A 21,821-nucleotide genomic window follows, 5' to 3' on the forward strand; every position below is an offset into this window, starting at 1 on the left:
TGAGACGGAGCAGCTTTAAACCCGACGGTGTCGGGGGAAAGGCAGTTGTGTTGCAGATGGCCGGAGGTCCTGCACCTGCCGGCACATCCCCGCAGCGTCCCGGCCTCGCTCCCTGGGGGCTCTGGCCCCTCCTGGCACCCCCGGGGTGCCGGCACAACCGGCCGCCTCCCCTTCACGCCTGGCTGCCCGGAACGGCCACTCGCAGAGTTTTCCGACCAGCGGGAAAACTTATTTTCCCCTTTAAAAAGGAAGAATAAAAAAAAAGGGGGGGGGTGGGATTCAAAGAAGTTGGTAAAAGGGGGTTCCCGCGGGTGCGCGGCGGGGGCAGCGCGGAGGCGGCCGGTGCGCCCCGCCGGTCCCGGTCCCCTCCTCAGGCGGGGACAGGCTCCGCCTCCCCCGGGCTTATGACACTGGAACCTCCTTAAGTTGCGTCTCGCCACAGCTGTCTGTAAGCACTGAGCCGGCTGGCGCCATCCTGCTCCTTTCAGAAAGAATGCTTTCCCTGTAAAAAAAAAAAAAAAAAAAAAAAAGGGGGAAAAAAAAGAGAGGGAAGGAAAAAAAATAGGGAAAAAAGTAGGGCGAGCGAGCGAGCACAATCTGATCTGATCAAGCACTTTCGGCTTCATCCCTCCCGGGTCACACACTGCTTCTCCACCAAGGTTTGTGCGGAATTTCTTTAGCAACTTGTCGCTTCCCCCCCCCTCCTCTCCCCCCCCTCCTTTCCTCCTCGCTCCTTCCCCTCCCCCCCTCCCCCCATCGCTTTACCCCCCTCCTCGATTTTTTGCCCCCCTTTCTCTTTTCACTCTCTTCTCCTCTTTCTCGGTTGCATAATAATTAATGAGCAATCAAAGTGACTCTAGGCTGCGGAGCCGCGAATGGCACAAGTTCTCACCGGCTTAAGCCACTGGAGCTTCTCAGGTGCAAACGGAGCAAATAAACAAATAAACAAACAACCGCGGCGACAAAAAAAAAAAAAAAAAAAAAAAAGGCAAGAGTAAGAGCTGAGGCGGCAGGAGCGCGGTTAGAGCTGCTGGGGAGAGAAGAGAGCGAAAGAGAAAGAGGCGCTGGGAGAGGTGGGTCCAGGGCAGAGCAGGCGCTTCCCAGGGATGGCTGCCGAGGAATGGGATGGGTTTTCTCCTGCCTAAAAAGTCAGGTGCTAAAGTTCAGAACTTCTCAAGCACGTTTCTCTCTCTGCCTCTCTCTCTCTCTCTCTCTGCTCCTTCCCTTTCCTCTTTCTCGTTACAGGTGATCAAAGAAGAGAAACATCTGCAAAAGAGCGGAAGATACCGAGGGGATCTCACTTCGTAGAGATTTCCCCCCCGCCCCCCCGAGTTTGTTTTCCCTTTTTTCCTTTTTTATTATATTATTTTTTCCTTTTTTCCCCCTCTTTTTTTTTTTTTTTGGATTCGATCGTTTATCACCATAACCCCCCTCCCTCCACTTTAAACCAAACCTAACCAGAAACATCCCCAAACTCGCCGAGCACTCCCCCCCCCCCCGCCCCCCGCATAATTGCAGCATCGTCTCCCCCTCCTATCTCAAGCCCTCCGCGCCTTGCTGAGGAGGAGGAGGAGGAAGAGCAGCGGCAGAGCAGCGGGCGCGGAAGATGGAGGTCTCCACGGACCAGCCGCGGTGGGTGAGCCACCACCACCCGGCCGTGCTCAACGGGCAGCACCCGGACTCGCATCACCCCACGCTCGGCCATACCTACATGGACCCCACGCAGTACCCTCTCGCCGAGGAAGTGGATGTACTTTTTAATATCGACGGACAAGGCAATCCCGTCCCTCCGTATTACGGCAACTCCGTGAGAGCCACCGTGCAGCGATACCCCACGGCCCACCACGGTGAGTGCCCCCGGCGGCCCCGACCCCCGGAGGCCCGGCTGCCGTCGGACAGACCCCTCCTGCCGGCGGGGAAACTACGTCACGGGTGGATTTGGGAACTGGCTTATTGCAAATACATAAAAATCCAGGCTTCCTTCCTTTAATTCTTTTTTTTATTCTTTATTATTTTTAAAAATCTTTCTTTTTTCTCTGTCCTTCTTTCCCCCTTTTCTTTCCCTCTTTCTTTCATTAGATGCTTTTCTCTTTCTTTCTCTCCCTTCTTCTCTCCCTTCTCTCTCCCTTTCCCCCTCTCTCTCACTTGCCTTCTCTTTCCCTTTCATCCTTCTCTTGTTTTCTTCCTCTTCCCCTCTTTCTTTCGCTTTAGGTGTTGCACCCCGCTTTAATGAGGTTAACTGTTGGGGGGGGTTTAATGTGGTAGTTAGTTTTTGCACGATTAAGCTGCTCTGAAGAAGAAAAGCAAACTGGAGAGCAGGGGTGTGAAAATGACCCTGCCGTCCTCACGCTTGGGCTATTTCATTCGCACTTGCTGAACTTGTTAGGCTTGGGTCGAAAGTTTTGCACATGCACCCAGGGCCGCACCATGGCGTGTGTTAAAAATAAGAAAGAAAGAAAAAGAAAGAAAAAGAAAGAAAAAGAAAAAATCCCTTAGTGTAGTTAAGTATCTGACCTGGTGCCTTTTCCTGAGGGTCCTGCAGGAAGGTAATGATCCACAATGTGAATTTTGTTCCTGGGTCACACTTTTAGAAAGGAGGTGAAATACTGGGGCGAGTGGGGAAATACTGGGGCGAGTGGGGCCCAGGTCCATGGAGGGATGGGTGCTTTGATGCCATCTTTTATGAAGAATCGGGGAGATCCGGTATTTATAGCTGGAGTTTACAAATATGGTTAAAAAAAATAGGGAAAAGAGAAAAATGAAAAAAGGAGGGAAAACCCCAGATGGTGCTTTGTGAAGCCGGACAGTGACCTCTGTCATGGCGAAATCTAAATACCCCAGGTTTGCAGTGGAAATCACCCCAGAATCAAGGCAAAGGAACAGGACAAACGAGTGGAGCTGGAGCTGAGCCGGGTTCAGGGGGCTGCTCCCAGCCCTTAGCTACTTGTTGAATGCGAGTCTGCATTAGGCTCCGCTCAGTAACTGCATTGTTCTGCTATTAGTCCCTTTAAAACAATTATTTCTAAGGATCAGCAGCCTTTGTCCTGTCTTTCTTTTCATTTCTTTTTTTTTTTTTTTTTTTTTTTCCAATATATCAGCAGAAAGTGGAAATGCGGTCTCTCTGATCTAGCCTGAATATTATTTACTATGCTACTTCCTGGAGAAGATAATGAATCTTGACCCTTTCTATTCGTATTACCCACCTTCCCTTCCTTTCGAGCAGTTACTTTCAGTATTGTTCACAAATGTCTGATATGGTGAAAACGAGCTTGGAGATTTTCTAGACACGCACAAGCTCCCATGTAAACATACACGTCCACCCTGCCCCAGCCCTTTAACTATCTGTGGCTCTATAGATCTGTGTTTGCATCTCTGCTCCTGTAGCACGATACCTACAGAGGTTAACAAACTCCCTAGATGTCAATGCATTTCCAGGACTTTATTAGCAGGCACAAACTTGCTCTCTTCCAGTTGAATAATTGTGTTTTCCAGCTTATAGCGATTTGCTCAGGTTGCTGTGAATTTGGGCAGATTTGGTTCTTTGAGTATATTTGTCTTTTTTTTTTTTTTTTTTTTTTCAGCTGGGGCAGGGATTAATTTAAAATATTAGGTACCATCCCTTAAGAACATTTATAACCAAAGAAAAAAGGGTTTGACTGCGTATATCTAGTGGGCATCCCCCCCCCCCCCCCTTCCAGCGTGCTGATCTGTATTTTAAAATACAAGTGAAGGGTCTTTTGTCATAAGAAGGGGATGAAGAGTTTCTTTTGAGACACTTGGTACTGCGTGTGCCATATCTCCATGAAAAAGCCATCTAACATTTGTGTGCAGCCTCACGAAAGAAAAAAAGACAAACTGGGTGGTTTGCAAAGTTTATCAGCTCTGTTGGAAAGGTTATTAACGTGTCTGTGGGCATCTTCTGGTCTTCTTCGTTTGGCCAGAGTATTCCCAGAGTTTTATAGCCCAAGCTGCCTTTGCAAAAATATTTTGCAGCTAAGAAAAAAAAATATTTCTGCAGCTGGGTCTTGGCAATTTCATGCAGGATCTTCGCTTCAAAGTCCGCGTGGGGTTGTCTGGAAAAGAGAGAGTGAAGCAGGGCTCGCCATGTTGCACGGGCACCCCTGGCCGGGGGGGTCCCGACCCGGAGCCCCGTTCCAGAGCGGGAGCGGGGCTGCCACATCAGACTCCCGTAGCTTTTACATTTGAATTTTTCCAGGGAAGCGGGGTTTTGCATCAGACGGAAATTTTGCTTGCTTGCCCCCTTGCAACTGAGCCCTTGGGGAAAGAGGGGAGGGGGGTACAGCCCGGCACCCCTGAGGGGGTCTTGCCAAGGTGGTACAGGGAGTGTGACCGCGTTTCGCTGTGCTTTCTCCAAGCAGGGAGCCAGGTGTGCCGGCCCCCGCTGCTGCACGGCTCGCTGCCCTGGCTGGATGGCAGCAAGGCGCTGAGCAGCCACCACAGCGCTTCCCCCTGGAACCTCAGCCCTTTCTCCAAGACTTCCATCCATCACAGCTCGCCGGGACCCCTCTCCGTCTACCCACCCGCCTCCTCTTCCACTTTATCTGCCGGCCACTCCAGCCCGCACCTTTTCACCTTCCCGCCGACCCCTCCTAAAGATGTGTCCCCGGATCCGTCCATCTCTACCCCCGGCTCCACCGGCTCCACCCGGCAGGACGAGAAGGAATGCATCAAATACCAGGTGTCCCTGGCCGACACCATGAAGCTGGAGTCCTCTCACTCTCGGAGCAGCATGGCCTCTTTAGGAGGAGCCACCTCCTCCGCTCATCACCCCATCACTACCTACCCACCGTATGTCCCAGAATATGGCTCTGGACTTTTTCCCCCCAGTAGCCTCTTAGGAGGATCGCCTACGGGGTTTGGGTGTAAATCGCGACCGAAAGCACGGTCAAGCACAGGTAGGGCTTTTGGCTTCTTCATCCCCGTTGCTCGGGAGAGGAAGCTCTGGAGGGGCAGGGGGGGAGCGAGGGGCAAAGACACAGGGCTACGGCCCCCTCCCCTCCCCGCATGCAGCGGGATGCGCGCAGGCAGCCGTGTGATGAAAGCAAGAGGGCTGGAGTCCCTCCTCGGTGAGGGGGACACCACTTTACCCTCCCCACAGGTTGCCCTGATGGGTTTATAACCCAGCTCCACCCTGCCCAGCTCTGGCTGGGGGTCCAGCCCCAGACAGGCCAGCCCAGGAGCCCAAACGTCCCCCCGCTGCCGCAGGGCTCCTGCCCGGGGGCGACTCCCCCCCGCCCCCCAGCTCTTACGGTGCGCTCAGCTGCGGCGCCTAAGGAGGAAGCGAAACCGAGGGAACCGCAACATTAGTGTATCTCTCTGCATTTTAATAATGGTACTAAATCCCGGCCAACTTCCCCCGCCTGCCCTCTGCTTCGCTTTTCCCAGGGCCTCTTCCCATGCGGCTCCCGGAGATGCGGGGAGGGTTTTCCCTGCGGCGGTGGGAGGGCTCGCCCACGCAGCCCCCAGCCCCATCCAGCTCCGGGCCAGGCTCTTCCACCACTCCCAGTCCCATTCAACTCCCTGCCAGGGTCTTTGACCACCCCCAACAGCAGACCCCAGGCATCCCGCTGGGGGGGAGCGGAGGTCCCGGCGCCGGGCGCACCCGCAGAGTTGGAGGGGATGCGCGGCTCGGGCGGCTCAGCGCTCCGGACTTGGACATTGGTGTGCACCGAGGGGCACCGTGTGAGCTGTGAGCCGAGGGGTGCGTTTGTGTGTGCGTGCGCGGAGGAAAGGGCGATTAGTCAAAACTTTTTTTCTTTTTCTTTTCTCTCTCTCTCTTTTTCTTTTTTTTTTTTTTCTTTTCCCCGAGGAGGCTGCTGCAGGGTTGCCTGGCATGAATGAGATCAGTTTTCAGGGTTTTTCCAGGGTGACATTTACTCTGTCTGTCTGAGCAGGGACTGTCTCTATTTAGCTGATATGTTTGAGCTAATCCAATTATTTTCAGACTGCTGCACGCGACAGTTGCATTGTTTATCCAGCGCCAGGAACTTTAATAGAGTCCGGATGCGGTTAGAGTGACAAAAAAACCCAGACCTGTATGTTTTGTACATGAAAGCAGGAGAGAGAGAGAGATGGAGTGAAACAAAAGAGAGGGACAGAGACTCAAACAGCCCCCGAGCGGCTGCCCCGTTTAACCGGAGGGGAACAAAACGACGCGGGTATTAACGGGAGCAGCTCCCCGGTGCGGCCCGGGTGCTGTGCCGGGGCAGGGGCCGCTGTGCTGCCCCCCCGGTACCGGCCGACCGGTGCTGTGCTCCCCCGGCCGCCTGCTGAGCCGCAGCTCCCGCCGGGGCACCGGCTGCGCGGTATTTTCAAACCGTCCTGCCCCCCACCCCCCCACCCCGCCTCTTGTTTTCCTTTTGCCACTTTCTGTTACTTTACCTTCTAGAGAGACATCTGCGGTTCGTGATAAACCAACCCCGGCAGCAACACCTTTTTTTTTTTTTTTTTTTTTTTTTTTTTTTTTTTTTTTTTTTTTTTTTTAAGTTGATTTCTACAAGCTGGGAAGCTCACAGACAAAGAGGGTTTAGTGCTGGAGGAAAAAGAGGGAGGGGGTGTTTTTGCAGGATGAAAGAAGGAGAAACCGCTGCAAATGTATTTTAATTTATTTTTTAATTTTTTTTGTTGGGGGGGTGAGAGGAAAGGGGTTTGGTGCAAAGGCTCTGGAAAAACGGTTGCCGTTTGTGGTTAGGGCGCGGATGCCTCTTGCTCGAATGCAGCGCGGGCTGGGGCAGCGGGGAGCCAGCTCTGTGCTCTGCTCTGGCCGACTGAGGTCTTCTGCTGTTCTCAGCTGGGCTAGGAGTGTCATCAGGTGCAAGACACTTCCCCCCCCCCCCCCCCCCAACCCAACCCCCCAACAAAAAAACACTCAACCCTCTGAAAGTAGCTGAGAGACATGCCCATACCCCACCTCACCCCAGTTCCCTTCTCCAAGCTGGGAGCTGGTGGGCTGGGGGAGATCCCCCCTCAATAACTGGGGAGAGGGTAGAGAGGTGCCAAAAAGGAGAAGGAGGGAAAGACCTTAACTGGAGCTCAGGCAGGCTTGGGGCTGTTTGGGATCCCAAATATCAGGGATGAACCATCAGGCTGGCAGATGAGCTGGGGAAACCAGAGAGGTTTCTGTAGTTGGGTGGTGGAAGCTTGATTGCAAATCAATCAATACTGGCAGAGTGGTTGTGTATCGGAGGGGCTGGGGACGTGTTTTAATTGTTGATCTGTCATTATTCTGGGGATCATTCATGTAGTTTGCCCTGAGGTCCAAGGAGGAGGCCCTCCAGGCCCATGCAACCCCCTGGGAGCTGAAGCAGTGCTCCAGGAGTGATGCTGGGGCCCTCATACACATCACAAAGGGGAATGTGGACTTACATTTGGTTTCCGTCCATCTCGGGGTAGGGTTGGGGGCTCCTTGCAAAGCCTGCGAAAGTGTGTTTGGTCCACAGGACAATGTGCAGTCTGGAGGGCTGTAGAAGCCCTTCACCCAGAGATGAGGGGGAATTTTTGTCCCCCCCAAAGGCTGACAATTTGGAGGGAACTGCTAGAGGGGTGAGAGCTTCTTTGGCAAGGCTCTCTAGTCACTGTGCAGTTTGGCTTGTCATCATCCCTCTTCCCTGCTGCTGGGACATGGGCCTGATGCTGTCTGTGAGGTGGTGTTGGGGAGGGGGGCAGGATCAGGCCACATCAGGCTCCCCTCATCCCTGTGCCAGGGATGTCTCTCAGCCATGACCTTGGGCCCTTGCTTGGCCATCCTGAGCTTGGAGAGGACTGGCAGGGTCTGGCATGACAGGGTCTCTTGGGGGTTGTTTTTTCTTTTTTTTGGGGGGAGGCCTTCCCCAGACCCTTTCACGTCCTCTTTCCTTAAGTGAACTATGTGCTGTCTTGTTTCCAGAAGGCAGGGAGTGTGTAAATTGTGGGGCTACCTCAACCCCTCTGTGGAGAAGAGACGGCACCGGGCACTATTTGTGTAACGCCTGTGGACTCTATCACAAAATGAACGGGCAGAACCGGCCCCTGATCAAACCCAAGAGAAGGCTGGTAAGTCACCTTTTTTATTTTTTTTTTCTTCTGAAACTTTTGCTTCTTGTCTGCAGCTCAGGATGAACAGGGAAGCTCAGCCAGCTCTGAAACCTGGTGCCTACTGTGTAAGAGGGCTGGGAGGGGGGATGCTCGGAGAGGTGCTCCCAGCTGCTACGGGCCTCAGTTGTCTGGTTCTCTTACGAACTGCAAAACAAGTTAAAGAACCAAGATCCAGGGCTTCTGGCAAACCAGAACTGAGCTTTCTTACAGGTCACAATGAGGCAGATGCCTCCACATAGTGCTTCTGGATGGTGACCCAAGGATGGTGGTTCTTTCCAGGGGCTAAGGGCAGAGTAATCATTTCCTAGTGACCAAAGAGATTATCAGGAGCACAGGATTTCTCCTGGTCTCTCCACACTGCTGCCCTCCCCATCCCAAGTGCATCTCCATGCCCCTTCGCTGGCGGTGTGGTAGAGGGAGGACCCAAGCTGGGTATCGGGTGCCACTGGGGCATCAGCTGCACCTTGGTCCTGCAGAACGCTTGGCTGATGGTCCTGGTGCCACTTGAATGTGGTGTGGTTGTTTGTACCTAAGCCGTGTGGGTCTCAAATTGTGTCATTCTCCTCTGAGCTGGTGTGAGCGAGGATACAAGGTAGGGGATGACAAAGCCCGTGGAGTGCACAAAGCTGGGCATGTGCCCAGGGGTGCGCAAGTTGGAGGAAGATTAAATGCATGGGTAAATATTTGAAATGATAGTTGCAAGCCTCGCGACGGTACTACATACAGGCAATACGTTACACCATCCCCAGCGATCCATTTGTGAATTTCCCTACAAGCCACAAAAAGGTCTGGAAGTTGTGGGCATGGCTAATAAATGCATTGAAGTATATTTGGCAAATAATCAGGCAAACCACAAGGGGAAAAAATATATCAAGTGGGGGAAAAAAAATATGTTCCCTGCTTGGGAAGTTATTGGGTGTTTTGAATTGAAGTTAGTTTGATTTCATTAGGATTAAAGCTGTGGACAGGCTCCTGGGGGCTGCTCAAAATGCAGAGGAAAAGTAGCTCTCACCTCTCTGCAGAGTTTCAGAGCTGATGGATGGATCCAGCCAGTTTCATGAGGCTCATTCCTGGCATGGCCAGATCCTGCAGGCAGGAGAAGGGCAGTTCATTGGCCTTGTGTTCCCTGTGAAGGTGCTCACGGCCTTGGGCTGGCAACTCTTAGGTGTGGATTCAGCTTCCTCACCTGTGAGATGCCTGCAGAATTGGACTGGCTTTACTCCCACGGGCACTGGGAAGCACTTACAGGATACGGCCCAGGAGGGGTTACGCTGCGAGGGGCAGTGGCGTTGGCTTTGTCTGGTCGTGCGGGTTTTGGGGAAGTTGTGGGTTTGCTCCTCTACACCGAAACTTCCCACAGGCAAAACCTCTCTGTGCCTTCCTGTACGGGCTTTTCCCTTACAGGAGAATGTTGGTCTCCCTCATCTTTCATAGCCTTGTTAGAAAAAAACGGAAAGGCTTTCTAGGGAGGGAAGTACAATCTGGGATTTTTATTTTTTGGGGCAGCTCTCTTGTACTTTTCTCCTGCTGCCCTGACCCTTCCACCTTGAACACACGCCCCTCGTTTTCTGTTTTATTTTCCCCCCTCCTCGTTCTCTCTTTATGTGTAAAGTTAACTTCCTAGGAAAAATCTGCCGGATATCTGGGCCCTGGAGATAACTCCTAAACAACAGCTCCGTTTCCCTAGCCCAAACACACAGGAGCTTGAGCGTATCCAAACAAGCGGAGGGGGAGGCAGAATAGGAAAGCGGCTGGAAAGCAGGGGGGAGAGCTTTCAAAAAGTGTCTGATGGAACCATGAAAGAATGTCCCGAGTCACCCTCAGCCCAGCACATGTAAAATGAACTGTATAAATAAATACATTGTAAAAGGTCATTCTTGGGGGAAAAAAATAAGAGAAGGAATGAAAGAAGGAAAATTAGTCTTGCATAATCACTCAGATCCTGGGCATTTTAGTTTAAGTTACAAAAAGTTCCTGTTCTTTGAATGTGGCCTCTGCTAAATGGGAACTTTTGATTTTTCTGTATTTTTTTTTCCTGCACCGCCTGGGGAAAAAAAAAAAAGAGAAACATTTCTGATGCTGTTTGCATCTATATTTATTTCCCTTGCTAATCTCCAAAAAAAAAAAAAATCAGAAGGCACCAAAGCTGGGCCTGCATTTGCCTTTTGTGTGCATAGATGTAGAGGTGTGTGTGCCTGTGGCTTGACTTGATCTTTCCTGACTTGTGAAGGCGAGTGGGCTGTGGAAGGCGGCATGTGTGTGGAGGCTCGGGGTGGGGATCCTGTGTGCACTCCTCTCCTTCTGCCACAAGTTTCATGTGTGACCTTGGGCTGGTTTTGGAGGCTCTGATCTCAGGCACGCTGAAACTAATGAAAAGATTCCTATGGGTGGAAGAGAGAAGGCAAAAAAACCCCTTCAGATGCTGAGAACCCAGCCCAAGCCTTATTAAGTGCAAGGAGTGTCTTTGCGAGGGCTTTGTTTAGGGTAGATGGATGGAGCCTTGCCGGCTGAGGGGGCTCAGACAACTCTGCTTCATCTTGAGGGGAAGAGGGAAGATCTGGAGATGTTGGCAGGGGGCTCAGGATCAGGCAGGTGGTGCCACCCCACCACCACTCTACTTAAAAGGTCTACAGCCCTCTTAGAGACCATTCCTGTCCCCACCAAAGCCAGCAGCAGTCCTGTTACTGCTGTTGCTGAGAGAAAAACTTCCTTTGGATTTTCTTCCATTCCCTGCCCATGTGGATGTAGAGCTCTCCATTCCCATGTCCAGCCGTGCTGATTTTGGAAGGATTATAGCTAATTTCTCGGGAGGCCCATGCATACGCAGTCTTATTTCAGGAAGCTGATGCTTGCAGCTTTGCGCGTACCCCATGTAAATCCAGACACTGAAAATGTCCCTTAATTGTCTTTATCAGTGCTTTGTACCTCCTGCACCATCCTCAGTTCCATCTCCTCATGACTGTCAGGATTTCTGAAGTTGTGCCCTCGCTCATAGGCAACTGGGCCATGGGGTCTGGTCCTACAGATGATACGGAGCATCCTATTAGTCATCCCATTACTTACATGGCCAGGCTCAGGTCGGCGATTAGCGTCAGTGGATGCCATTGCTGGGAGCTTTTACAAGAGCGTTATTATTCATTGTTTCCTGCCCACTGTCGGTGTCTCCAGTAGAAGCTGGTACAGCATGAAAGGTACAGCTTGGGACTGAAAGAGCACAGAGTTTAAAATATTCAGCTAATGATGCTGAATTTTTGTAGGGGAAACACAGCCGATGGAAAAGGTTTTAGAGAAGACAGTGGATGTTGTGATTTATTCGCTTATTTAATGTCAGAGTTTGAAGGCAGCAAGGTGGTGACCAGACGTGTCTTTTAAATGCACTTGCTGTAGAGAAATTGCGATGAGTGCTGTGTAGAAACCCCAAATATCTTCAAAGGGGATGTTTCCCCTGTGTGGGCAGAGTCAAATATCACTGGTTTTTAGAAATTTCCTTAGGCTTGATTTTTGGGTCTGATAAAGGCAAAGCTGCCACCGAGAGACTCAGTCCAGCCTCTGAGCCACCCATGCTGGCTGTGGGGAGCCGGGGGGGACAGGAACCGCAGACTTGTCCCTCTGGTCTCGTCAAGAGTCCGGCTCTGCATGTGGTTGTGTCTGTGTTGCTTTTGAAGTGTGTGTCTTATTGGGCTGATTTTGTCGGGAACCAAATCTGGGGCCATGGCAGGGTCTGGAGGAGAGCAGGACCGAGGAGTGTGTGCACACATCTCTTCAGGGCTCTGTTGCTCCTGGTGGGATGCTTCAACCTCTGCCAGCGCTGGCACTTTTGCAACCAAAGACCCATGTGCGGTTCCCAGCTCCTGCTTGTCACCAGTGTGCAGAAGTCAGCTCAAGGCCTCCTCGGGCTTGAGATCTGCTCGTTCCAGCATGGTTTATGGTCAGGCAAAATGGAACTGTCCCCACGGGCAGCTGGTGAGAGCCCCTTGCTGTCAGATCAGATGCCCTGTGATGTTTCCTAATGCTTACAGGCATCGTATTATTTATTTTTTAGACAGCCCTTTTTGTCTAATTAAACGAAAAAAACCCACCCCTACTCTATCTAAAACAAAACCAACTCGTCCTCTCTCCACCTACGCCGCATTCAATTATGATTAAAATTGCAACATGACCTAACAAGAGTTGGTATTAACGCTAGTGCTGTGCCAGTGTCCATGTTTGCATTTTGGGTTTGTTGTACGATATCCAAAGATGTGTTTTTGTTGGGTTTTTGTTTTTTTTTTTAAAATGTTGGATGTGCTACAATGTGCGGCTGTGTGGGGTGAGGGGTAAATTTGAAACAGTAAGAGCACAAAAGAGAGCATTAAAGGCTCAGTTCTGCAAGGTGCCAAGCATTGCTATGATCTGGCAAATCGCTTAAGCACATGTTTTAACTTTAAGCACATGAGCAGTCCCATTGAAAGCAATGCATCGGGATGAAATCAGAGCTCTGGGACTGTGTCACATTGATGAAGAAGAGATAGGACGGGGATCTAAAGGTCTTTTTTTTTAGGAGCTGTAGGCACTTGCACACACGCAAACATGCATATGCATTCACATAGAAGCTTGCAAACTCCTTTTCCTCCTTCAGTGGCAGAAGGACAATTTGTTTGCTAAGGTTACAGTTTATAAATGAGAAGCACGAATTCATGCATGTGAAAAAAGAGCAACATTGCTAAATCATTATCACAGCTAAGAAAGCTTCTGTATACACCTTGACACGTAGACTTTTTTTCTTGTTCCTTCCCCTTTATGAAATGGTAAATTCTTCTTTCAAGCTCATTACCAATCCTTAAATAAACATGAAGGTTTAGGCTGCAAAAAGGTGTAATTAAAAAGTTGGGATTCTTGCTCTTTGCCACAGTGTTATTTCCGATCTGGAGCCCGTATCCTTTGAAGCTGAGCTGAATTTACGGGACTGGGCTGTGCTTGCGGTTGGACCCGGTGAGCAGCTGCCCACCAAGCTTAGCGTGGGTCTCACCTGGCGCTTGCTGGAGCCGGCGTGACTCACGCCGTTGACTCCAGCAATTTTTGGTTCAGGCCCTGACTGCAGAATTAGACCCCTGGGGGGTCTGAGAGAATTAAGATGGAAAGACATGTTGGCATTTAAATAATATTTTCCCCTCTGGAATGGGCTGTGCCAGCGCTGCTAATTTTGATGAGTTCTATCAGAGGTTTAGCACTCACTTTTAGGATGCCCTTTGGCACCTGATTCAGTTCACATATAATTTGGGATTAAAGTACCTCGGGGATTTTTTTCACAATTATTATTTGTTCTCACAAGCCAGTTTCTGGAGGCCTCTGCTGATGTGCGTCAGTCTTGCAGGGCTGATGTTTTCTTTCTCAGAAATTTTGCTGATTGCATCTTTTTTTTTCTTTTTTAACATGGGTGTTTTTCTCTCCTTCCCTTCCCCTGTCTCTCCCCTCCTTCCCGCAGTCTGCAGCCAGGAGGGCTGGCACGTCCTGTGCCAACTGTCAGACCACCACTACCACCCTGTGGAGGAGAAATGCCAACGGCGATCCCGTCTGTAACGCCTGCGGGCTCTACTACAAGCTGCACAATGTAAGTGTGACTGTAACACTCAATAACCGGGCCTCAGTTTCAGTGCTCGATGGTCCAAACTCTTCCTTGACTTCAGGGGTTTCCAGTCTCGGGTGGTGCTGAGACCTCCTTTATCCCTTTGGGGAACTTGGGGGCTGGAGAGATGAGTCGGCATCCCCTCAAATGTAGTCAGTCCAGCTTGGGGAGGTATAAAACAGGGCTGTCCACGGGTAATGTCAGAGCTTTCCCATGCCTAAGCTAAAAAAGGAGGGGTGGATCAACACAGAAAGACATTATCCGCTGCTGATTGGGCTCAGTGTGTTGGAAAAGACAACACATGGCCCTGCAAGCCGATACCCCTTCTATGCGTAGCTTGGTTCCTCCAGCAAATACAAGCTCTGGAAAAAAAATCAAAATGTGCCAGCAACTATTTAGACCTTTCTTGGGTTTGTGGCTGCCTTTGTACTGTCCCTCCACCCGTCCCCGAAGATGATTTATTTAGGTCTTGTGTTTGCCCTGGTTGACGCAAGCAATTCCTAAACCAAAAAAGTCTTGATTTAGTTAGCGGGTTGCAGAGTCTGCTCAACCTGTGATGTGAATTTTAAAGCATCTGTCATGGAAGGGAAGGAGAAATGAAATGAAATGGCTGGCAGATTTAATCTAATATCTCCATGCAAAGCCAGCTTGCAGGAACCAGGGATATGTGCCCCAGGGAAAGAGCTAAAGGGATCTGAAGTCTTCTACAGAATAACACTGCTAATAAAGGAGTCTTAAGGCTACTCCTGTTACTCTAATTCCACATGTGGCATTAGAATAACTATTATGCCAGAAGAAGGGAAAGACTTTCAATTTCTTTGCTTTGATATCACTTTTTTTTTTCTCCTAGTGGTCGCTTGCTTTATGTTTGGTTTGGAAATCTCGGGCTATGTTTTGCCCTTCTGTCCACCCATGCAAACACATCAAAGACAGCTCAGGTTTCATGGGGCACCCAACCCTTGTGGTGTCTCAGTCCCTTCCATTTCTTATTTAAAGCTCTTTGGTTTCTTGGGATGAGTAAACAAGTTTGGGTTAAGTAGAAAAAAACCCCACCAACCAGGCTAATTTTTCACCTGTTTCGTGAGAGGCATCTCTCTAGGAAAAAAGGGAAAATGTGTTTACCCTTTAGTGGGCAGGCGTCTCAGCACGTTTTGAGCACTATGTAGCAAACAAATCTTGTCATCAAACTCTCAGTGTGATCACTGCAAACAAAGAGGTTGGACACAGAGTGAAAGCTCTCAGAATACCACAAGAAAATATTCTGTTTGCTATTTCCATGGCAAGAAGGGAGCAAAGTCAGCCAGCTTCACTGGAGGAGTCTATGCCTGTGCAATGTTTTCATTTTGGCTTTGTAGCCACCAGTGGTAGGACTTACATCACGTAGCTTGGGAGACCTATACCTCAGGTGCTCCCCCTGTATCCCAGCAAAGCCCTTTGAAGAAAACGAGCTCTTCTCAGGTGCCATGGGCTGGACCTGATGGAGATGCCTGTGTTTGGATGAGATGATTTGTACCCTTGAAGACAGTGTGGTTTCTCCCCATGACTACAAAAGGTGGCAGGATGATGAGTTCAGATGTGTCCACCTGCACTGTAGGTGTCTGGCTGGAGGAATCCCCCCTAAGGCATCTAGAATGGTGTCTGGGTGCCAAGCCTCTCCAGAAATGTGCCTGCAAGAGCACATCCTTTTCTTTTTCACACTGACATTGTGAGCCTTGTTGGCCTGAATTGACCCCTAGATCTACTGTTTAGGGAAACTCTGATCCAGCTGTGAAATTGGTGACATGAGGCAGGCCTTGAGCACATTGGAAACGTTTTCCTATTCATTAAAAACACTGACAGCTGCTTAAAAGCACAGCTACTTAGCAAATTCAAGTAGTATCTTGCCTTATGAGCAACTCCATTAACAGGACCTGCTTAAATGAAACCCCTAGAGGACTGAGATACTCTGTGCAGCAATATAACTAGGCAAAGATACTAAAATCTGGCTATGAGTGGCCAGATCTTTTGTGTTTTTTTAAAACTTTTTTTTTAAGATGATGCTTAGCTATGACTGTGGCGAGAAACAGGGAACATCACAGCTGATGGTCCTTGAATGTACCACCCTCAGCTTTAAGGACCCATGACAACTGAGCATCGGAGCATTATTTTGCATCCCAGCTGGCTTTAGAGACTGTGACTGTGAAGGCCACATAGTGCTTCAAAAGCCAAATACAAGTTTTTTGTGACCAGTGGTAAGGTGGGGGTAGCTTCATGGAGATGCCTTCTCTTTTTGGCTGCTGGGAGGCAGGACCTAGGGAACTGGGCTAACTGCCTGGTGAATGGCATCAACATCGTCCTTTCAACAGCTCAAGGCAGGGAGGAAGTTTTGGGGGTGACAGGTGGGCAAAGGTCCTTGGCTGGTGCAAATTGGTCTGGTTCGTTTGCCTGTTTGTGTAGGCTGTAGTCTCACTCCCTGTGTGTATCTTGTCTGCATCAGTTCTCCATCAGGAGAGGTGTCAGAAATGGAGAGGCTCATCGTAGCATGTCCCTCCCAAGCAGCTGAGTGTCTGCACAGATGTTGTGTCAATGCCAGTGGAAAATCTTTGGATGCTTGGAAGATGCCTTAACCCTGTTTCAGACTAGGGTGTAGCAAATTCCTGGCTACCTTTTTATCCCTCCCCCTGCCCCCCCCCCCCCCCCCCCCTTTTGTCTTTTTCTTTGGGTTTATTGACTTTTTCTTGGACTTTCAGATCATTGGGGTATTTTAATGGATTGATCTGAAGATGAAGCTTGCCCTGTTTTTTTTTTTTCATGGGGCTGTTTTTTTCATGGGGCTATATCAGTTTGTTTTACTGTTGATTCCCGCAGCTTAAGCAAACCCATTTGTCAGTAGGATATAAGCAATAATCATAATAGTCTTGGGGTGCATTTAGTGAAGCTGCTGGCATTTCTCCCACTGACTTCAACAAGAGCCGGCTCCATTAACACCAGTATTAACAATGACTAATATTTCACATTGATACCGTGCCTTTCATCCTGTGGCATCCCAGAGTGCTTTCTAAGATGCAGCCAGCCTGGAAGATTAACCCAACATTGTAATGACTATGTCTGAAGGATAAATCCGCTTCAGTGACAGGACCTTATTGAGGTCAATGGCAAAATCCCATTGTCTTCAGTCAGAGCAAAATCAGACCTATAACATTTAAGACTATCCCCTGGATTTGATCTGTTGAATGTGAAGTTCTCGTCCTTGTTATTTCAGTCCTTAGGAGCAGGATGAGCCTTCACTCCCTTAAGGGATGGATGGGAGTGTACCTTGCTGGAGGTGCACGGCAGACTGGCATGTACCCATAGAAATAAGCGAATTGCCGTTGTTTTTGGGAAAAGTCCTCAAAAAAGGCCTCTTTCAGAATATCCAAAAGCAGGGCTATGCATCCCAAGAGCAGAGCAGTCAGTATTTTGCATATGTTAAAACAAAGAACATAATTCATGCCCATAATTAATTAGCTCCATCTGAAATTAATGAATTTCATATACATGTGTTGGGCTGGTTTAATTTTAATTTAGCATGTGTTTGTCATTTTGATCACAATGAATTTTCATGGAGAAGGTCTTCCCTCCGGGGGTCTTGTTTCTCTACCCCAGAAACAGAGATGTGTCAATGGTTTTGATGTTTTGGGGACCACTTTAACTCTGCTGTGTCTGGCCTCTGAAGCCACTGGAAAAATTTCCCAGCTCGCTGCTGTTGCTGTGCTGGTCTCAGTCCTCTTGATGCTTATCTGAGTCCTTATCTGTTTGGCACTTGGGTCAGATACCTGCTAGGAGGGTGAGACCAGGTACACCAGGATGATGTGTCCTGCTAACAGCTTGCATGGCATCTCTGACCCCAGTTGCAGGGGTTGGCCATGACTTTGTCACCATCCTGAGTGAAACTGGTATTCCCATTCTTAAGTTTCACATCAAATCCTGGCCTGCACCGATCTGTCCTTAGCAATTGAGTGAAACATGAGAGACGTTGCTTTGGGGAAGCGGTCACTGTCCTACAGGACATGACAACAAGCAACACAGGATCAGGACCCTGTGCTTGCTCCAAGAGCCAGTACTGTCCGGGTCCCAGCACCAGGCTAGTGTCACTTTGCCACCACCAGCTCCTGAGCTGCTTCCCCTGGAAATCAATTCTGGCTGCCCCTGAGTCTTTGTGTCACGATGCAAATCCTTATTAGGAGCTGGGGAGGCTGGAGCTCATGTGTGCCTCCCCAAATCTAAGCTGGATTCATCTGGTTGAGACTTCCAGGTCTCCTCTAGCACCATTATCTGGTGGGGCTCAACTTGGGGCTTCCTCCTGGCTTTGAACCCAGGCAATACATCCCTGCTAGCTGACCTAAAACAGGCCAGGCAAAGATCTCCCATGCCGGCCATCCAGCTGGAGCAAAAGGCCATTCTTGTATGTGTATCCCTGTTCCCTCAGGGAGGACAGGAAGCCAGGGAGGTGGGTGATGTTGTATTTAAAACACATGACATTTGAGGTTTTTGCCTGTTGCTGCCTCAGGGCTGTTGTTGGGCTGCACATGGGCAGATTCCTCCTTCCTACCCTCAGCTGCTGGCAAGCGGGGCTGCTCCCTCCAGCTCCCATTATCCAGAGGTGGAGGAATCAGCCTTTTGTTTGCCCATTTTTAGGATGAGATGGATTTTCCCATCACTGCTAGTACAGAGAACTTGGGGTCACTAATTCATACTGGGATGACAAACTTTGGGATGCCTAAACCAAAGCAGATGAGCCTGGTCCTTGCTCTCCCCCTGCCTCTGTCCCTGCCTGTAAGAGGGAGCTATTGTATCCCTGCCTCCCTGGGGAGAGAAATCCATGAATGATTCCTATGCTGCTGGGAAAGGCACCAGACATTGCCTGACAGTGGCTGATGAGCAACAAGTGAAACTTTGCTGTGATCAGGAAGAAGGGAGTGCGTTGTCCCTTGAGCTGATCTAAGATCTTATGGGTGAAGATCTGCTCAGGACCCTTGCAGGAAGATCTTTTTATTGTCCTTCACTGGGGCTGAGACAGCAATTCCTGGCAGACAGCAGATCCATTTCCTCCACCTTTTCTCCCTTTTGAAGTATATTCATCAGCACTGTTGGTTGCCCACATTTATTATGAAAAGTAGTATTCAGCCCTGCGGTGGTTTGCTGGGCTCTCCTGCCTTCTTGTATGGGTGAAATTCTGCAGAGGATCCAGTGCAAAGACCTATATAACACCCCATCTAGACTCCCAAGTCCAAATTTTTAAGGATATTTAAGGATATTGGATGCATAAATCCCTTCCCAAGGTGGTCTTTGGGGTTTTCATGACACCCGTGCCCATGCATGCTGTAACGCTGACTCTCCATGCAGTAATAAGAATTTCTTACAGGAGGTCCAGAAGACCTTTTTGCTACCGTTTCCTAACCCTGATGGGTGTACGGGTGGTCACTGCTGCTGTGTATATCCATGCAGGAGAATTTAATGCTTAACTTTCCTACAGATATGTCTGCATGCAGGTAGAAAATGCTCTGCTGGGCAACACAGATACCTGTTTCAGGCTCCTCCAAAACCCTGGAAGGCTTTAGAAGTAAAATCAGATTGGCTAAAGTAAACCTGAAAGGATGCTCAGAGCAAAATCTTTCAAAAGAGGAAAAATAATACAAATACCTATCCCTTTTGTGAATAATTTGCCCAGCTCCCTAAAGCTGCTGTGAAAGTTTGAGACCCCTTGTAGCACTGAAATCCCAGCAGCTCTTGCCGCTAATGGTTTTAGATCAGTCAGGAGGCCTCAGGGTGAGATGGTGTCTGTGGGGAATATTTCAAGGTGATAATGATTGGTTTCATTCCTAAACACGGTGCAATTACCTAATGTGCAGATAGTTGAAATTTTTCAGTGGCTGCAAGTTATTTGGGTATGTTTTGCTCCTGTGCAGTTCTGCCAGCAATTTTCTGTCATCTCGTCTTTAGAAGTTTCAACTGAACTTCTTTAGAAGTTTCAACTGAACTTGGGATTTCCTGGTGGGATCTGGATTTGGGGATGGGGGGGAGGGGTTGTGTAGCCGTGGCATGCGGGGTGTGCAAGGGGAGGAGGGGGACTGGTGGCTGTTCGGCTGGTCCTGGGCACATCTCCAGGACTGCTGGGCATGGGGTACACAAATCCCACAGTGATTTGGGGAGAAGGGATGGAAGCACAAAAAAAATAATTGATTTTTGTTTAGATTAACAGACCCCTGACTATGAAGAAAGAAGGAATTCAGACCAGAAACCGAAAAATGTCTAGCAAATCCAAAAAGTGCAAAAAGGTCCATGACAACCTTGAAGACTTTCCCAAGAGCAGCTCCTTTAACCCCGCCGCCCTCTCCAGACATATGTCCTCCATCAGCCACATTTCACCTTTCAGTCACTCCAGCCACATGCTGACTACACCGACACCGATGCATCCTCCATCCAGCCTCTCCTTCGGACCTCACCACCCTTCCAGTATGGTCACTGCCATGGGTTAGCGAGAGACTCCCTGCTGAATGCTTACAGTCTCAAAATGAGATTTTACTTTATATACTTGCATTTTTGCAGGCGTGTGGTTATGGGTCTGATGTCCCGAATTGAATGGGAGGGGGAAAAAAAGAATTCAAAAAAATTAAATAAAAATGTTATTTGAAGGCGTAAGAGAGAAAAAATAAAAAAAACCAGAAAAAAACTACAAAAAGCACAAAAAAGGAAAAAAAAGAAAAAAAAAGAGAAAAATGTAAAAAAAAAGTTTTAAAAAAGTGATGTTTGCCACTTTTTAAAGGAACTCACTATGGCGTCTATGTATTCTTACCCACTGAATCTGGATACCATTTGTGAATAAGCCATTCAGAACTTGCATTCCCTATTGGACAGGATCTCTAGTGCTGTGAAAAAAATAATAAAATAAAATAAAAAATGCTGAACATTGCATATAACTTATATTGTAAGAAATACTGTACATTTGAGGAAGACTTTATTGCATCTGGAGAGCTGTAAAGAAAAAGGCATGAAGGACTCAAAGAGATTTTTTTTTTAAAGGAAAAGAAAAAAAAAGAGGACGGGAGGACAATTTAAAAACCAGAAAAACAAACAATGCAGACCAAGAGGAAACGCGGTCTTACAAACAAATGGACCAACTGCCAGTCATGTCTTCTCCTTTTATTTTATTTTTATTTTGGTTTTTTTGGTTGGTTTTTTTTTTGGTTTCTTTTTTTTTGTTTCCGGGGAGGGGGAGGGGGCTGGCTAGAACGGTTTTGATGATGCATTAACTAACTAACTAACTAAATAACTAAATAAATAAAACCTGTAGGGGAGATCATTCATTTCGGGCCATGGGCCTTTTACATAGGAAGTACCAATGGTGTCAGGCAATCAGTGTTAACATGCGGACATTGCCAACAAGGGGTTTTCAGATAGCCATTCTCCAGGTCTATATGCATTGTGAACAAGTTCCTGTAATTGTTGTTTGTATGTATAATTCAACGCACCAAAATAAGAAAGATGTAGATTTATTTCATCCTATTATACAGATTGAATGGTTGTACAAATTTATTTACTGCTAGTGATAAGACCTGCTTTTTTTTGTTTTGTTTTCATATTTTTTCCTCCTTTTTTTTTTTTTTTTTTTTGAGAATAAACTAGATTAAATTCTGTTGACTTAAAAGTGTTTTGTGATTGGGGGTGTGAAAGGGAATATGTTTCTTTATTAATTTTTTTGCAGATTTTTTTTATGGTCTTCATTATGTAGTTACCCCTGGTATGGGAATGTGTGTCTCTGCACTCATGCTGACAGTCAAAGCAGTGTTTGCAGTGGCTTGATAAAAAAAACCAACACAGAACAAAGGAAAAAAACCAAACCCTCAAAAATAAATGGAATGCATGTTAGTATAACCCCACTGTCCTGTGTGTGCTCCCTGTCCCTCAGATTGCAGCCCAACCGCTGTCCCTGCCTGACGTCTGGCTCCCATGTGGGAAGGGTCCCTTTTGGTCTCAATCAGCCATGGCCACCATGGTTGTCACCTGTGTTGAGAACAATTTAGGATCGGGATAAGTGCACTGGTAAGGCAGGGTCCTTACGATCCTGGCTACTTTTTGGGCAGTACTAGTTGAGACTCTCGGC

General features: G+C 48.6%; 1 protein-coding gene across 5 annotated transcripts; it reads left to right on the plus strand.

The window, feature by feature from the left end:
• The first annotated feature begins 346 nt into the window (after positions 1–346).
• Positions 347–21,003, plus strand: GATA3 (GATA binding protein 3). Of its 5 annotated transcripts, none has more exons than XM_080411306.1 (6): positions 347–659; positions 1,246–1,847; positions 4,377–4,916; positions 7,910–8,052; positions 13,559–13,684; positions 19,912–21,003. In XM_080411306.1, exons 2-6 carry the CDS (start codon positions 1,607–1,609, stop codon positions 20,194–20,196), a joined length of 1,335 nt encoding a protein of 444 aa, XP_080267432.1. In that variant the 5' UTR covers positions 347–659; positions 1,246–1,606; the 3' UTR covers positions 20,197–21,003. The 5 variants fall into 5 exon arrangements, with proteins under 5 accessions (XP_080267432.1, XP_080267429.1, XP_080267431.1 ...); XM_080411303.1 differs by having other exon boundaries at positions 356–659; positions 7,907–8,052; XM_080411305.1 differs by having other exon boundaries at positions 362–659; positions 4,380–4,916; positions 7,907–8,052.
• The last annotated feature ends 818 nt before the right edge of the window (positions 21,004–21,821 follow it).

This window comes from Falco punctatus, assembly GCF_963210335.1.
Source record: "Falco punctatus genome assembly, contig: scaffold_257, whole genome shotgun sequence".
NCBI lineage: Eukaryota > Metazoa > Chordata > Aves > Falconiformes > Falconidae > Falco > Falco punctatus.

Coding starts and splice junctions, on each gene's coding strand:
- GATA3 (XM_080411303.1), top strand. CDS start 1,607: ATGGAGGTCTCCACGGACCAGCCGCGGTGGGTGAGCCACCACCACCCG. Junction 4,917..7,906: donor GAAAGCACGGTCAAGCACAG/GTAGGGCTTTTG, acceptor TCTTGTTTCCAG/AAGGCAGGGAGTGTGTAAAT. Junction 13,685..19,911: donor TCTACTACAAGCTGCACAAT/GTAAGTGTGACT, acceptor ATTTTTGTTTAG/ATTAACAGACCCCTGACTAT.